Source organism: Spermophilus citellus, assembly GCF_964194105.1.
Source record: "Spermophilus citellus genome assembly, chromosome: X".
Taxonomy (NCBI): Eukaryota; Metazoa; Chordata; class Mammalia; order Rodentia; family Sciuridae; genus Spermophilus; species Spermophilus citellus.
In genome coordinates this window covers 41,051,412-41,069,325 of record NC_138190.1, presented here as the reverse complement: position 1 = coordinate 41,069,325, position 17,914 = coordinate 41,051,412, and the positions used below count along the sequence as shown (strand labels likewise).

Here is a 17,914-nt window from a genome sequence, read left to right as displayed (position 1 = left end):
ACCCAGGAGTGTGCATTCTTAACAGTCATCTCAGATATTTTCTCTTTGAGTCAGCAGAGGGCACATTTGGGAAATGCTGCCTTCAGAGGCATGGGAGTGAGGTGGAAGCAGGAGGACTCTGGCCCTTTAAGGTCTGATGGAGGGATGGCCTTTACCACAGCTGTGAGGCAGAGCAGGTCCCTTCTCCTTTCTTTCTCCTTCTGGATGGGTGAGGGAGGCCGTCCTGCTCCTTGACTTCAGTCTCTTAAAAAGAGAGTGGGACGGGCATGCTGTCTTGCCCCACCTCCTCTTTCTGCTCATTTTGATGTTCAAGTTAGGAGACCGACTTTGGCCTAGGAGGTCGTCTTGGGAAGCAATATAGGGCCTGCCTTTCTTTTATTCCTTGTCCCATCCTTGGTCCTGGAGCCTGGGTGTGGTTCCTTGAGTGAAACAAAGGGATCAGAGTGACACCCTTTGGGCTTGGTCTGGAACTCTTGGCTGAACACCAAGCCTTTCCAGATGGTCCTCCCCAGCACTCTTAGAATACTTCTTTGGGGACTGGTGCTTTCAATGGAGCATGGGGTCCACATGGAAAAGGGAGACCATCCCTCTGTCACCCCCCTGCCCACGGAAACCCCTACCTACCTTTTTTGTTTCAGGAGCTGATAGAAGAAGCAGCAGGCAAGCAGCAGAGGCAGCCACAGCTCCAAGGGCATGCGCTACAGTACATGCTGGAGTTGGACCAGTGTTCAGCTGACCCCCATGGACAGCCTAGGAAGATCGCAACATTGGAGCCACAATGGTGAGCCTGGTGAGGCCTTTGGCCCGTGTAGCAAGGCCTAGAAGAGGTGAGTTCTTGTGTCCCCAATCCACCCTGGAGTTGGGAGAACAGAAGAGTGTAGAGAACAAGGAATCTGTGGGTTTACTGTCAGGCCTCATTGTCTGGTGCACGTAGGCATGGCTTCATTTTCTTTTTCTTTTTCTTTTTGGTGCTAGAGATTGAACCCCAGGGTGCTCTACAACCAAATCAGTCTCCAGCCCTTTTAGGGTGGTGGGGGCTACCAGGGAATGAACTCAGGGGCACTCAACTACTGAGCCACATCCCCAGCCCTATTTTGTATTTTATTTAGAGACAGGGTCTCATGAGTTGCTTAGCATCTTGCCATTGCTGGCTTTGAACTTTACGTCCTCCTGCCTCAGCCTCCCTAACTGCTGGGTTTACAAGCATGCACCACCATGCCTAGCCCCAGCCCTTTTATTTATTTTTTAAATTAATTAATTAATTAATTTTTTGGTACTGGGGATTGATCCTAGGGGTGTCTAACCACTGACCACATCCCCAGCCCTTTTTCATACTTTATTTAGGGCAGGGTCACACTGAGTTGCTTAGGGCCTTGCTGAGTTGCTGGAGCTGGCTTTGAACTTGCAGTCCTCCAGCCCCAGGCTCTGGGGCTGCTGCAATCACAGGCATGCACTACCACACCTGGCTGATTTTTAAAATTTTGAGAAAGGGTTTCACTAATTTGCTGAGGATCTTGCTAAGTGGCTAGGGCTGGCCTCAAACTTGTGAATCTCCTGCCTCTGCCTCTTGGGTCACTGGGATTCCAGATATGTACCACCCTGCCCTGGTTTTGAAAGGACGGCAAGCTCAGGAAAGCTGGCTCCAAGCCTATTTTCCTTAGGGCCCCAGCTTAAGAACAGATTAGCTTGGGGCCTTCTGAAAAATCTTTTCCATTTCCCACAACAACTGAGTAATGTGTTAGCCACTTTCCTTCATAATATCTTATTGCTTGTTATCTCTGAAGACTGTAATTGAGCTGCATTTTTGTGGAGGGCTGTTTATGTGGTGGTTTGCTCTTAGAAGGCAAATAGTACAGGATGCTGTGTTGGGGAGACTTACAAGGCCTCGGAAAGGATGAAAAAACCTAACACTGAGGATAGGCGAGCATCTGTGACAGTATTTAATCAATGACAGCCAGTACCACTTGTAGTACCAGTTCCAATTGACCATTTTAGAGAGAAGAGAACTATGGCATGGAGAGAGAAAGCAACTGGCAAATGTCACACAGTGGGTGGCAGAGACGGAATTTGAGCTCAAGTCTGATCCTAAAATCTGTCTATAACTTTTTAAATCTTTAAATGCAGTATCCCAACTGGCCAGGAAGTTCTCCTATTTGGACCATGGTGCTACTTTGAGATTTTGGCATTAAATATGCTTTGAGATTTTCTTTGTCCCCATCATGCTCAATTCTGCTTTGAACATCTGCATTAGACACTCTTCCAGGACAGCAGCAGGTGTGTAGGGTTCTCCAGGAAATGTAGGCAGCCATCAACTTCAAGGAACTCTTGAGAACCCGATGAGATTAATCTGGGGTTTTTCACTAGTCTCCAATGACAATGGACAGGATTCCCACTCTCCTTCCAAGCAAAACAACCAATACTCTCCTAGTTTTCTCTTACCGTGGGCTTTTTGTGTGTCAGGCATTGCAGAAGATGCTGTACAAAACTATCACCCTTAATCCTTGCCATTACCAGATGAGGTTGGTACTTATTAACATAAACATTTTATAGATGAAGAAACTGAGGCTCAGTAAGTTCACCAATGTCACACAGCTAGTAATTGTTACAGTCAGGGGTCAAACCTAGGCTCTCAGGCCCCAGAGCCTGTGCCTTTAATCGCCATGCTATGCTGAATTCCCAACAGATTTTAACTGAGCACTAGGCATTATATCTGCATTGAGTATATGCAGGCAAATAACTACTTCCCTGATTTCTAGGGGGTTCTGATACAATAGAATGGGTATATAAATAATCACATAATGTTACGAGTGCTTAGAAGAGAAGAAATGGCATAGGGCTGGGGATATAGTGCAGTTGGTAGAGTGCTTGCCTCATATGCACAACACCCTGGGTTCAATCCCCAGCACCACACACACACACACACACACACACACACACACACACACAGACAAATAGCTCACTGTTTGGAGCAGGGAAAGGGAAGCAGAGAGAATGTTGGAAGGCCTTATTGAGAAGGTAATAATTAAGCTGGAACTTGGGAAAGGAGGAGTAAGGAGAAGATTACATTGGCAGAGAAGTTCATCCTGATTTAGGAAAGAGAAAATAACTTGGTGTGGGAGGAAATTCATTCAACAAATATTTTATTAAGCAACTACTGAGGTCTGAGCATGCAAATGTGATGTCTTGGAGCATGTGTTCTGGTGGGGAGATAAACGTGCAAACAGTTAAGTTACAAATTGTGGCAAATGCTGTCAAATGATGAAATAGGTTATGATTGAGAATAGCAACGAAGTCATCTCTTTCCATGGGGTTATGTGAAGGTATCTTTGAACATGTAACATTTGAGCTGAGGTCTATTAAGAAGGGAGACATGAGAAGAGTGGAGAGACACCTGACTTAGGTTTAAGGAACAACATGTGCAAAGGCCTAGAGGGAAGAATGTCCTATTTGTGGCTGAGTCTAGAGAGCACGCAGAGAATGGCAGGATATGAGGCTGGTGAGAGGTGGGGTCGGAGGCCCTGAGAAGGGCCCCAGATTCCTTTCCTATCTGCAGCACAAAGCAGACCAAATCAAGTTTGTACTGATACTATGAGGCTGAAAAGGAGGATGCCTACAATTAGGCACATATCCCCAGCCGACTAGGAAGCATACTGGTGTCTTAGGGACCCTGGAAAGGATCCAGAAGCAGATGACAGACAGGTTCAGTCACACAGGATGTATGAATCATTCCTTTCCCTGAAAACTTCTGAGCAGACCCTTCCTGGCTCTGAGCCTCAGCAACCCTGCCCTGCTTCAGGAAACTTGTGAGGTCAAGGTCTGAAAGGAAAGGGCAGTTCCTCACTAGACAGCCTGCTAGAGTTTGGGTTGGGTCCCTTTTCAGGCAGGGTGGAGCAGGTGTATGGGTGGGCCTCTTGGAAAGATTATTGTAAGATGGGAGTGTGGAATAACTTAAGAAAGCAAATACACGCCTGGTTTGGGCCTGTGTGAATGATGGCTAGTGAGTGCCCCAATCCTGAGGGTGTGTTAAGCATGAGTTAGAATCCATAGGGCCTAAAAGAATCCAAACTTTTAAAAGTATTCTGGAACATCAAAATATTAAAGAGTTATGTTAAATCCCCAGCACTATTACAACCCCAGACTTGTGGATTCAGTGGAGGAGGAAGGTTAGTGAATAATATATAAATTAACATGGAAATACTTACTCAGATGTTTGTAAAGGAGAGAGAGAAGACCTTTTCCTGAGATGACTGGTTTTGTAGTCTTTGCTCTTGACCTTTACCAGGAGGGGGAGCACACGATGGGAACTCTGCAGGCCCAGCCTTCCTACCCTTTGGCCACTGGGTGTCAGCACAACAGTTTGGATTAAATCTCTCAATTGCTAAGGGGCATGTGGTTTTTAATAGACTTTCCAGCAAACAAAATATTGGTGATCAAGGCCTTGTTGAGATGGTATTTAGAGAAGTGTTAGTAAAATGAATGGGGCGAATGGAGAGTCTTTTCTAGAAAGGAAAGGAAAAGGAGTTAGAGAAATGGGGAGTTAGAGAATTGGGGAGTTAGAGAAATGGCCAAAGGATACTTAAGAAGGAATTTTTTTTGAAGTTGTAGATGGACAGACTGCCTTTATTTTATTTGTTTACTTTCATGTGGTGCTAAGGATTGAACCCAGTGCCTCACACATGCTAGGTGAGTGCTCTACCACTGAGCTACAGCCCCAGCCAAAGAAGCAATTCTTAAAGTTGTTGGAAGACAGAAATGGCAAAAATAGCTGTCCCCACTAGTGATATAATTATTTTGTGGTGCCTAGGTCCTGGATTTAAAACAATGACAGAATAGCACCCAATATCGAATTGTTGCCCCAAACCTGCATCTGTACAGTGATATGAAATAAGGACTCTTAAAAATATTTTAAACATTTTTATTACTTATAATTATACATGACAGTAGACTGTGTTTTGGCAGAATATACATACATGAAGTACAACTTATTCTATTTGGGTTCCCACTCTTGTGGTTGCACATGATGTGGCGTTTTCCTGTATACAAATACAAGGCTAGGACAGTTATGACCAACTTTCTACTGTCTCTCCTGTTCCTCTCCTTCCCTTCCTTCCCCTTTGTCTAATCCAATGGATTTCTATTGTCTCCTTCCCAAACTCCCTGTGGGTTAGCATCCACAAAACAGAGCCAATCCTAAGAAACCAAAGGCCACATGTTCTCTCTGAAATAAGGACCCTAATCCATGTATGTTTCAACATGTCTTTTAGTCACCTTTAGTAGTCAATAATATAATTGATTTTCTAACCACTTCTATGCTTGAGTTTTTCCTGAGTTTACAACTGTAAAGTGATCTAAAACTGAGACAAAAGTACTTTCTTTAGTGTTTTCTAATTTTTATTGGTGCATTATAATTATACATAATAGATTCATCATGGCATATTTTACATGGACATAACATAATTTTATCAATTTAATTCACAGTACTTCCTTTTCCCTTATCTCCTCCCTCCCCTGACCAACTTCTTCACCACTGGTATAATTTTTTTCTTAATGGAAACCAGTTTGAGTTCAAATTTTAACTTTACCACATGCTGGCTGTGTGAACCCAGGACCTTACATATGCTAGGCAAAAGTGCTCTCACCACTGAGATACATCCAGCACTTGGGTGTGTGTCCTTTCACATAGCTTCTGTGAGCCTCAATTTCCTTGTCTGCAAAATGGGAATAATAAGTATCTCATAAGACTATTGAGGATTCAAGAGTTTATAAAGCATCTTGTACATTCATAAGTGTTCCACAAATGATAGATATTATTACCTTGAGTTAATTTCAGGGCTGATTATAGCTGTTTCTCTTGAACAGTTTTGTGAAGGATTTTCAGGCTCAGTATTCAGGCAAGACACTAATCCCCTGACCCTGTTCTGCCTTATGTGTGCATGTTCCTGCCATAGGCAAACCCTAGACTTTCCTCTCGGACCAAAGCGGGAAGTGTACCAACTGGTCAGAGCCACTGCGGTTTATCATCAACAACTCCACCTAGCTCACTGTCATTTGTCCTGCCATGTGGAGCCCTGGGCCCCACAAACCCCAACCAACCACTTTCCTTCAGGAGGAAATTCCTCAAAGCCTTCTCTGATGTGTAAGCCTGGACAGAGATGGACATCACACAGCACATTCAACAGACACTCTGGAATCACAAGAGTCACCGGGTCCTAAGACTCCGCTTCATGTATAAGCAAGAAAAAGGTAGCGAGATTCCTGGGATCCAATGGATTGGCACTTCACCTTTGGACACTGCCTTTGTGCTACTCTATCTCAATGACACTCATAAAAGTGGCCAGAAGGCTGAACTTCCCAGTGGACTGGAGGAATTTTTGGCAAGGGAATCTTCTCTTTTGCGGAGGGTCCGGCAGGCAGGCAGCATCGTGTCTATGGTTTCTGACTCTTCCCAGGAACATTATGGGTCTGCCAATAATCAGTGTTCCCTTGGTCCTTTCAAAGTCAGCTTCCAGCAGCGGGGCAGGGATCATTGGATCATTGCTCCTCGTCACCACACCCCAAACTACTGTAAGGGATCCTGTCCTTGGGTGCTACACTATGGTCTCAATTCCCCCAATCATGCCATCATTCAAAACCTTGTCAGTAAGCTGCTGGACAAGAATATTTCTCGGCCCTCCTGTGTGACTTATAAGTATGCTCCCATGAGCATCCTTCTGATTGAGGGGTTTCACCTGTGTCATACCCCTGTTCTCTATTGCCAGACTCTAGTACCTAGTAAGTCATTAACACAAACACAGAACACTAACAATACTTTTTACAGAGTGGGAAATCCAACCCAGGTCCTCATACGTGCTAGACAAGTGGCCTACCCCTGAGTTTTATACCCCACCCAACAGTGACATTTTTGTGGGGGATGTGTTCTTCCTGATACAATAATTTAATGTTTGCATAGTTCACTGATTTTTCATTGCAATAAGTGTAATTTATGCATATGCTTTGTACATAACTTAAGATGATTAATAGTTGTGCCCATTTCAAAAGGATGCTGCAAATTTCAATAGAACGTGACAGTTTTGTTACTGAACAAGGCAGTTTGTGAAATCCTATGTACTTCAATTTGAACTGAGAGGAGATTCGGGCTTTCAGTCCAGTCATTTTCCCAGTCTGCCTGGATTATGCACAAATACATAACAGGCCTGAAGACAAACCTTGGTTATAGGACCAGATCCTGAGTTCAGTCTCTTGGTTCTTTGCTATTTGCAGAAAGTCCTGATCTCCTAGCCTTGTAAGTTCTGAATACCCATGGAACAATCTGTTTATGGAGTATTCAGTTGATTGGTTGTTCCTATCATCCATTAAGCCCAGACTCATCAAAACCCCCAAGGAAATCACTGGCTGTTAGTTTAGTTGAGGTGTCCCTCAAAATCTCATGTGTAAGATGAGATTTAGAAGAGAAATGTTTGGGTTTGGAGGAGAAATGACTGGGTTAAAAGAGCCTTAAATGAATGACAACCATAGGCTGGTAGGCCGGTGCTAGAGGAGGTGGGTCCCTGGGGCATGCCTTTGGGATATCTATTTGGTCCTTGATGAGCAGCGCTCACTCTCCTCTGCTTTCTGGTGTGATGTCTTAAGCCACCTCATTCTGCCATGCTTTCATGGTGATATTCAGCTGTCCTTGAGCTCTGAGGAACACAGCTGGCTCTCTGTAGATCAAGGCCTCTGAAACCGTGAGCCCCCAAATAAACTTTTCCTCCTCTAAAATTGTTCTTGTCAGGTCTTTTAGTGATAGTGGCAAAGCAGCTCACTGCCACACTGGAATGTTGAATGGGGTAAGTTGTGACTGATGTGATGGATTCTCTTTTCCTTTTGAAATATTGCTTTAGCTCAGCATTGTTTCTCAAATCCGAAGAGATCTCTACCTTAAACCTTCCTCTGAGAGGAAGGAGACATACATGGTAATAGAGGAGTGTGTGTGTGTGTGTGTGTGTGTGTGTGTGTGTGTGTGTGCAGGTGTACTGTGGGGGCTCTGTCTGTCTAGAGGGATTTAGTCCAGAGGAGGAAAGCAGGAAGCCAAATCCAACAAACTCAGTGAACAGGCCAGAATGCCATTTGATGTATGGAAGCAAAAGGAACAAGCATTTGAACTTGCTTCTCACCCTGGAACCTTGGGGCAAAGTTGAGGAATCGGGCAAAATTTATCTTCCATGCCACCAAATAGTTGGGCACTTAATCTTATAAAGCAAGATTTCATATGTCTTCAGTTAATTCTCCCACTAGTACTATTAAAAAAGTTTCACTGAACTAAATTTCATATACGATAAAAGTGTCCTCATTAGGTACACAGTTCAGTTTTTAGAATATTCAGAGTCATGCAAATATAATCATAGCTGGCATTACAGACATGTACCATCACACCTGGCATTCCATAGGAGCTTAATTCTGTTGATTTCTTTGCTGCACAGAAGCTTTTTTAATATACTATTTAGTTTAGGTGGACACAATACCTTTATTTTTATGTGGTGCTCAAGATCAAACCCAGTGCCTCATTTGTGCCAGGTGAGTTCTCTACCATTGAACCACAACCCCAGCTCCTGCACAAGAGCTTTTTAATATAACCTCATTTATCAATTTTTGCTTTTGTTGTCTGTGCTTTGGGGATTGTATCCCAAAATTCATTATCCAGTGAACATCATGGAGCTTTACCCAGAGTTTCTCATAGTAATTTTAGTTTCAGGTCTTAGCACTGTAGTATGGTATGAGATAAGGGTCTAGTCTTATTCTTAAGTGTGTGATTATTCACTTGTCCTAACACCACTTCTTGAGGAGACTATTCTTTTATCTTTGAGTGTTTGGGGCACCTTTGTCAAAAATCAGTTGTCACTAAACATATGGATTTATTTAGAGAGACTCTATTCTGTAGTATTGATCTGTGTGTCTGTTTTTACATCAGTGCCATACTGTTTTGATTACTATAGCTTTGTAGCATATATCAAAGTCAGAAATGTGATGCCCTTAGCATTGTTCTTTTTGTGTAATCTATTTATTTAGGGCATTTTGTTCCATAAAAATTTTAGGACTATTTTTGTATTACTGTGAAATAATGCCATTGGAATTTTGACAGATATTGCATTGAATCTACATGTTTTTTGGGTAGTATGGATGTTCCTGAAAGCTTAGTCCTTGTTCACAATGCCAATCCAATAATGAGGACATGGTTTGGAAAAAAGGAGAAAGAAGATTTATTGCTTTGCTAGCAAAGGAAAAACACAGGGGATTCCTGTCCCAAAGGCTAGGATTCTGCCCATCAGCAGGAACAGGGGGCTTTTAAAGAGGTGACTCAAAGGCTACATTTCACCTGTTCTCCATTGGAGTTGTAATTCACTTGTTAATTTGTGAGATAGTCATTTTTTAGCTATTCTGTACCATGCCCAAAGTCTGGATTACTTTATTCTTCTAGTGGATGTGCCAGGGACACATAATTCTGCCAAAAATGGGGGAGAAAGGTAATCCTGTTTCCCCTGAGATTAGGTAGAGGGAGAGATTAGGGAGGAGCAGGGAGAGAGGAAGAGAAAGAAACAGGTCCATTTTAAAAATCAGTCGCAGTGGCAGAGCAGCAAGGGCTAATTCAAAGCATAAAGTGGGCCACTGTTACATTTCCCCACAGTCAATTTCTACATTCCATTTCTGTGGAAAAATGAGTGACAACACTTCTAAACTGATTTCTGCTAAAAGGGGGCAAAGTTGAGGGAATACACCAAAGCCCTTGTTCTCTATCAGGTGGGGCGTGGAAACTTGAGGGTATTCAGCATCAGAGCAGTGCAGAGGTCCACGGTGGCAGATGGCAGGTGACTGGACAAGGCATATATAAGGCAGGGGTCATGCTAAGACAACAATAAATGAGACAGCAAAGCATTACTTTTTTGTAAACAATTAGCACAAATGCAATTAGTATTTCAGCTAGTCCCTGAAAACCATGAAGACAGTACTCATAATCATATCAGTGGAAAACACATCAAGTTTGTCAATGTAGGAGGTTAGGCAGATTTGTAGGTCTATGAGATCAGGCTCAAATTAACTCGGGACAAAATTGCGACTCTAGAGTCCTTTATGATCATTATCAGGCACTCTCACACAAGGACCTTCCTTTATAGCCTCCAGCTTTACTTTTGGTAGGGCTGACACATGTGTACATCTTAAGTTACATTAAAAATATTTTGTAAATTTAGGACTGTGCTTAAGCTATACTCTCGCACTAGGTGTTTAGGACCAAGTTGGTCAAAACTGACCTTTTTCCTATCTACTAAGAGTCAGCTGAGATTCCTCAGGTCACTCTTGGGGACATGTGTAAAACCTCCTGGCTCCTTCAGCTTTCCTCTACCAGTGGTGCCACCTGTCGGGATGGGTTGGGGTCTGGCTGACCGCATATGGCTTCTCTTGGAAGCATCAGGGACATTCTGGTCTCCAATGCTGCTCCTCTTTGCAGAATTTGCACTGGTTGGCTTCCTGCTCTCTAGGGTCCCCTCGATCTCACTGATCAGCAGCTTGAGTGACTTATCAGAGTTGCAGGGCCCAGAGAGGGGTCCCATCATCTCTGGGTCCTGGATGACCTTAGAGGACAAGGGCCAAAATGTTGGCTGCTTTTTCCTTGGCACTTTTATTCCTCACATTGGTCTCCAAGTTTTTGATTGAAAACGCCCAGCAAGCCAGTTTCACCAGTCTTCATGAGGGAGTTACGGGTTATAACTTCAATATCTATAATTTTACAGTTACCCCTTTCATTTAATTGGGATTAGTATTTACTACTGGAAGTCAGCATTTTATACTTTCTGTCCTGTACTGGATGGCTTATATCTCAAATTTACCCAGGTTGTTTTTTGGTGGTGGTGGTGGTGGTTTAAGAAATACCTCTGCAAAACACTAAAGGGCAACATGTATAAAGTTTACAAGGAAAATACAAAGTGAAATTAAAAGAGCAAAAACATATTCACTTTGTGTAACAGCTATGAACCAAGAAAAATTACTTTTTTTATAATCTTGAACCTTTACTTGGTTATATATTATATCCTCTGTTTGAGATCACAGTAATTTTTACAACAAAAATCAATATTTTCGCCACAACTTTAAATGAGCTGAAGTCTAGCCTAGTTTGGAGCCATTCTAACATGTAATAAGGTCGAAGGCAGAGGCTTGGCTCAGGTTAAGGTGGGGCTCTTCACACATAACAATACAATATTACATCTGAAACATGAATCAAAGAAAGGCTAAGAGCTTTTCACTTTCTTTTTTGTGGAAAAAGTGCAGAATGCTTCAATGTTTTACAGTGTCACCTTTAAACAGATCAGACTTTCCTTATCTTCCAAAAATGGATTTTAATTCTAATTATGAAGAGAAACACAAAATGTTATATATAACTTATTTACAACTGGTAACTTCATCCAGCTATAAAACATCAAATGACATGAATAGATACCAATCAAGATTGTTATTTCTATACAAATCCAAGATTTTGCGATACGTAATTTTAGTTTGGATAACGCCATCTTTGCAAAGGGCTGCTCTAAGCTTTACATTTACCCAAATTTAACTTTTTTAAAGTACAATTTAGAGCCCAGAGTGTATGATAAGAAGAATCACAGGTCTTCATAGGTTAACAAAAACCAAAGGATAGCCTTAAATCTTATACAGTTAGGAAACAGTGTTAATGATCAGAAATTGACTTAGTTAAAGCAAACAGATATAAGACAGGTCTTCAAATGACAGTGTGGCCCTTCTATGTAAGATGCAATGTATAAAAGAGCACTTATTGGTTGTCTTGCTGGTAAACTTACATAAACTTTCATTTTGTAAACTTTTAGACAAAGCTTAGACAGATATACTTCTCAGACGCATACATATACCTAGTCACATATTTAGGCTATAACAATATAGTTGATGCACTAAGAGTTTTTTTTTTTAACCAGTTACAAAGTAATCATTTATGACTTTAAAAAAGATACAATATTTTCTCTGACATGCACATGCTAATTCACAATGCTAGTTACTTTAGATTCCATAGAGGGGAGTAAAGGGAAGGTAGGGGAAATGGGGTAGGAAGGACAGTAGAATGAATCAGACATTATTACCCCTATGTACCTACATAACTATACAACAGGTGGGATTCTACATCATGTACAACCAGAACAATGAGAAATTATACTCCATCTATATAATATATCAAAAAGTGCATTCTACTGTCATGTATAACTAATTAGAACAAATAACAAAATACATTATTAAAATAAAGTACAAACCCTAATTTCTTTGACTTAGTTCCCCCAAGTAAGAAAACCTAACAAATACAAGAAAATTGGCTTGACAGTTAAGAGAATAACAATGTTTCAGACTTTGCTTTATATCAGTGCAATAATTTTAAATAAATTTGTGCTTATTAAAGCGAATTTAATCACAAACACAAACTTGTTGAGGTTTACCATCCATGAACCTTCTGCAACTTAAACATTCACAACTTATTTACTATCCTTAGTTTTCCTCTTTCATCTTGGACTTTAGCACAAGAATATTACTTTACCAGACAAAATACTTTCTCATCCAGAAATATTGCTTTTACCTTCCAATTTTCTGCACTAAAATATATTTCCATGCCTGTAACTTTCTTTTATCTTTTCTAGTTTCCAATCCTTTTTAAAATTCACATGCTGAAACAATCTTTGTGAATGTTATCTGGGCACTTAATTGACACAACAAATTCATCCCAGGAGCGGGTTCAGACAATCTGGCATATACACAAGCTGTGACTCCATCCTTTCTCTCCCAGGTGGCATTCAAGGGGTTGGAGTACAGCATATTTTTGAGCCTGACCGGTCTCCCTTTCATCACAATGCCATCCACTTCAAGTGAGTTCCCCACTGTCAATTGCACACAGAGGCTCCTCGTGGACCTTTTCCTTAGGTGCATATTTATATGCCACAGAGGAGGCCCTTTCCTTCCTTTCCTTTAGGCTTCCTTGAAGCCCCCTTTGCCGAGGCTGCCTGCCACACATAGGTTGGCCTTAGGGCTGGGTCAACTGGGAAACAAAATCCCAGAAAAGCTGCCTGGGCTTAGAGAAATGGCCCAAGAGAAGGTGGCCTCTGCCCTGCCTTCCAGCCCCTTTTGCCCCTGGGGGGTGGAGGCTGCTGGCCACAAACTATGTGGCAGTAGGTTTCAGTACTGTCAGTTCCTAACCTGGGGGTAGGAATTGTCTCCCCTTTTCCTATCTGACAGGATACCCCATTTAGCCAGGACATATGCATTATTGGGGCAGAGCAATTCTTGCTCTAATAGTATCCCACCAAACTAAATTCCTGGGGAGACTGGCAAAATAACTGCACCCAGAAAAGAAAAGGACAGAAATTAAGGCCAACCTGTGTTTGAAGCAACCAGTACTGCTCAGGAAGAGAAGGCAGGAATTCCCCAAAGCAAACGGAGCTTCAACAGCTGCTGGGTGGTCCTTCAGCCCCTCTCTTTACTCACAGGAACAGCTCCCCTTGTTTAGCCTGAGGCAAATTTGCCCATCTCCTAACTCTCTGCAGTTGGCTCTCAGCAAGTTCCCCAGCACTTGCATCCTCAGCTTGGGAGTGGGGTTACTTTACACCCAGGCCTGCCCATGAAGGCTGGAGTGGGGGCTGCACTCATGTTCCAACTGGGATGCCAAATTTGTTCTCTATTGCTTGGTTCTTGTCCCTGATGCCAATCCAATAACAAGGACACTTTTTCCCCCATAGCTTTATTGAGGTAAAATTGAAGTACAATAAAATGCACATATTTGAAGTATGTAGTTTGATCAGTTTTGACACATATGTAACCAAAACAAGAAATACAAAAAGCATTTCCCTTACTTTTTTAAAATTTGAAATCATGCAGACTGCTTCCTGCATAAATTATTACATTAGAAATCAATTACCTTAAGATACATAGAACCCCACCACCGCATCAACCATTTCAAGATTAAATGGTGCACTTATAAATATCTTTGAGGTCAAGGAAGAAAGCACAAGAATATTAAATAAAATGTGTTTTGAACTAAGTGATGATAAAAGCTTAAAATATCAGGATATTTCTGGGATTAAACAGTACACAGATGAACACTTATAACTTCATGTATTTGTACCAGAAAGATTCTAGAATAACAAATTATTTTCAAATTAAAAAACCAAGGCTGAATGTTTTCTCTGATATGTGGATGCTGATCCATAATGGGGGTTGTGGGGGGAAGCATGGGAGGAATGGAGGAACTTTGGATAGGACATAGGGGAAGGAGGGAAAGGTAGGGGGCATGGTGGGTAGGAAACACAGTGGAATGAGGTGGACATCATGACCCTAAGTTCATGTATGAAGACAGGATTGGTGTGAATATACTTTGTGTACAACGACAGACTTGAAAAATTGTGCTGTATATGTATACTATGAATTGAAATGCATTCTGCTGTCATGTATAACAAATTAGAGTAAGTAAATTAATTTTTAAAAATTAAGTGGTAGGAAAGAAAAAATAAGAGTAGGAGCAGAAATATAGAAATAAATAAGAAATAATACAGCTAAAATTTGATAAAAATCAAACAAGTCTAACCAATAAAAAAGTGAGAACACAAAAATTAACATCAATGGAAAGAGAGCTATCAAAATAACCCTATAGATGCTAAAAATATATTCAAGTAATATCATGATTGTATGCCAACATATGTGATAGCTTACGTAACATGGTCTATGTTAAAGAAAGATCCGTGTGCTGCTGAGAAGAAAGTGTATTCAATCATTGATGGATGCAATATTCTATATATGTCTGTTAAGTCTAAGTTATTGATTATATTATTCAGTTCTAGAGTTTCTTTAATTTTTGATTGGAAGATCTATCTAGTAGTGAGAGAGGTGTGTTAAAGTCACCCACTATTATTGTGTTGCAGTCTATTTGATTCTTGAAGTTGAGAAGTGTTTGTTTGATGTATGTAGATGCTCCATTGTTTGGGGCATAAATATTTATGATTGTCTTATTGATGTATAATTCCATTAAGCAGTATGGAGTGTCCTTCTTTGTCCCTTCTGATTATCTTTGGCTTGAAGTCACTTCATGTGATGTGAGAATGGAAATCTCTGCTTGTTTATGCAATCCATGTGAATGATATGTACTTTTCTTATCCTTTCCGATTCAGTCTATGGATGTCTTTGCCTATGAGGTGAGTCTGTTGGAGACAGCATATTGTTGGATCTTGTTTTTTTTAAATCCAATTTGCCAGTCTATTGATAAATCCAGCCTAATTCCCTCTTAAGATTGGGAGCCATCTCGCCACAAAGGCATGAAAAGCTAATTTCAGCTTTACTATAAATTACTGCGATTTCTAAACTTGCGTGGAATGCCTGCAGGTGCCTTGAACTCACCCATGCCTGGCTCTCCCTGACCAGATAAAACCCTCTCTGAATCTCTAATGATCCTCATAAATTCTGATGTCAGGGCCAGCTAAAATACTAACTAGCCTTTGTGCTATGTTTGTCAAAATTTTGTTATCTGTAAGTTCTCAATCCCCCCCTCCTTGTGTAACTTTCTGTGCTATAAAGCTATGCTCCTAGAGAGCTGGGCTGCTGTCTTCTATTCCCGTGGTTTTCGGGAGAGGCAGCCTGGTCGGTTGAAATGATAAGCTTGCTTTAATTTGATTTCAATTGGAGTTGGTGGTCTTTTCTTTGCATCGTGGTCTAACATCTATATCTTCTGATTGTTGAGTTTAGGCCATTAATTTTCAAGTTTATTGTTGAGATATGATTTGTGTTCCTGGATCTTTTGGTTTATTTCTAGTTTTTAATTTGAATGAGTTCTTATTTGATTGACTTTTCCTTTAGTGTAGTTCCTCCTTTTACTGGTTTTTACTTTTATTGTTCATTTCATCTTCATGGAATATTTTGTTCAGAATATTCTGAAGTTCAGGCTTCTGGTTGTAAATTCTTTTAGTTTTTGTTTATCATGAAAGGTTTTTATTTCATCTTTAAATCTGAAGCTTAATTTTGCTAGATATAGGATTTTTGGTTGGCATCAATTTTCTTTATTTTATTTATTTATTTACTTATTTTGGTACTGGGTATTGAACTCAGGAGCACTGAGTGTCACTGAGCCACATCCCCAGCCCTATTTTGTGTTCTATTTAAAGACAGGGTCTCACTGAGTTGCTTAGTACCTTGCAGTTGCTGAGGCTGGCTTTGAACTTGAAATCCTCCTGCCTCAGCCTCCCAAGCTGCTGGGATTACAGGTGTGCACCACCATACCTGGCTTGGCATCCATTTTTTTTTCCCAGAGCTTGGTATATGTTATTACAGGACCTTCTAGCTTTGACAGTCCGGATTGAGAAATCAGCTGAGATCCTTGTTGGTTTCCCCCTATATGTAATCTGATATTTTCTTCTTGCAGCCTTTAAAATTCTATCCTTATTCTGTATGCTAGGTATTTTCATTATACTGTGCCTTGATATGGGTCTGTTGTAATTTTGCACATTTGGTGTCCTGTAGACCTCCTGTATTTGATTATCTATCTTATTCTTTAGATTAGGGAAATTTCCTAATATTATTTCATTGAAAAGATTGTGCATTCTTTGGTTTGTGTCTTTTTGCCTTCATCTATCCTGATCAATCTTAAATTTGGTCCTTTCATGTTATCTCATAGTTATTGGAAGTTCTGTTCTTGGTTTCTTAGCATTTTCTCTCTGTGGTGCACTTTATTTTCAAGATTACACATTTTGTCTTCATTGCCAGAGGTTCTCTCTTCCAAGTGGTTTATTCTGTTGGTGATGCCTTCTATTGAATTTTTAATTTGGTTTATTTTTTCCTCATTTCAATGATTTCTGTTTTATTTTTTTCAGAATCTCTCTCTCTTTATTTAAGTGATCTTTTGCTCCCTGTATTTGCTCTCTTACAGTATCCTTTACTTTGCAGATCCGTTTAACTATGTAACTATGTACACTCCAAACTCCTCTGATATTTCTTCCACTATGGTGTTGATGGATTCTATTATTGGAGTACCTTGGTTTGCTTGGGGTGATTTGTTCCCTTGGTTTTTCATGTTGTTTGTGTGTCTACCCATCTAACAGTATGGATCAGAGGCAGTAGAGTTTCTCACCTGAGGACTTACAGTGTCCCTGGAGGTTTCCAGTACATCACTATTTAGGGGGAGAAAAATAATTATAACCAATGCAAACAAGTTACAGCATTAACCAAGTAGCTTCTACTGTGATGTATACAATGATAATTATCACAACAAACAGAAATGATATGATCAGTTATTGCCTGTTTTAAGTACAACAAGTTTGTGAAATGGTTTATATTTTCAAATGGTGGACAGGGAGTGAACAGAGGTGATCATAGGATGTGATGAATTTGAGGGAAGAGTAGAGAACACAGAAAAAAAAGATTAAAGGAAGAGTCAAAGAGAGAACAATAGATATTGGCTATTAGCAGAAGATAAGAAAACAAGGGAAACAGGCAGGGGGGAAAATATATATATATGTGTGTGTGTGTGTGTGTGTGTGTGTGTGTGTGTGTATATATATATATATATAAATCAAAATTTTAAAAAAATTAAAAAGAAAATAAAAGAATACAAAATAAAACTAAAATATACTAATCAAACATCCTAGTTCACAAAAAGCTAATCCATGTAAAATAACTGGCTTCAAAAATGCTAGAAATGGGGAGGAAAGATGGCGGCCGGCGAGGAAACAGCACGTTCAGTATCTCTACAGTAACGGGATCAAAAAGATCCATTAATACACCCAGATTCTACCTACTGATGAACTTCGAGCAAAACTCCGCTGAAAAGAGACCTGCCGGAAATTAGTAAGTTGATTAGAGGTGACAGTTTGTCCCAGAGGAGTGAATCTTGGCCACGAGGTGCAGAGGACTA

The 17,914-nt window shown here is 40.7% G+C and overlaps 1 protein-coding gene across 1 annotated transcript in view; it reads left to right on the top strand.

Moving 5' to 3' along the window:
* Nucleotides 1-430: 430 nt before the first annotated feature.
* Nucleotides 431-17,914, top strand: part of BMP15 (bone morphogenetic protein 15) — a gene marked incomplete at its 3' end in the record, with an annotated part of 148,960 nt that continues 131,476 nt past the window's right edge. The window contains 5 exon segments of the mRNA XM_081276874.1: nt 431-612; nt 615-750; nt 753-827; nt 5,879-6,139; nt 6,142-6,569. Coding sequence (XP_081133000.1) covers nt 499-612; nt 615-750; nt 753-827; nt 5,879-6,139; nt 6,142-6,569 — 1,014 coding nt within the window. The 5' untranslated portion in view covers nt 431-498.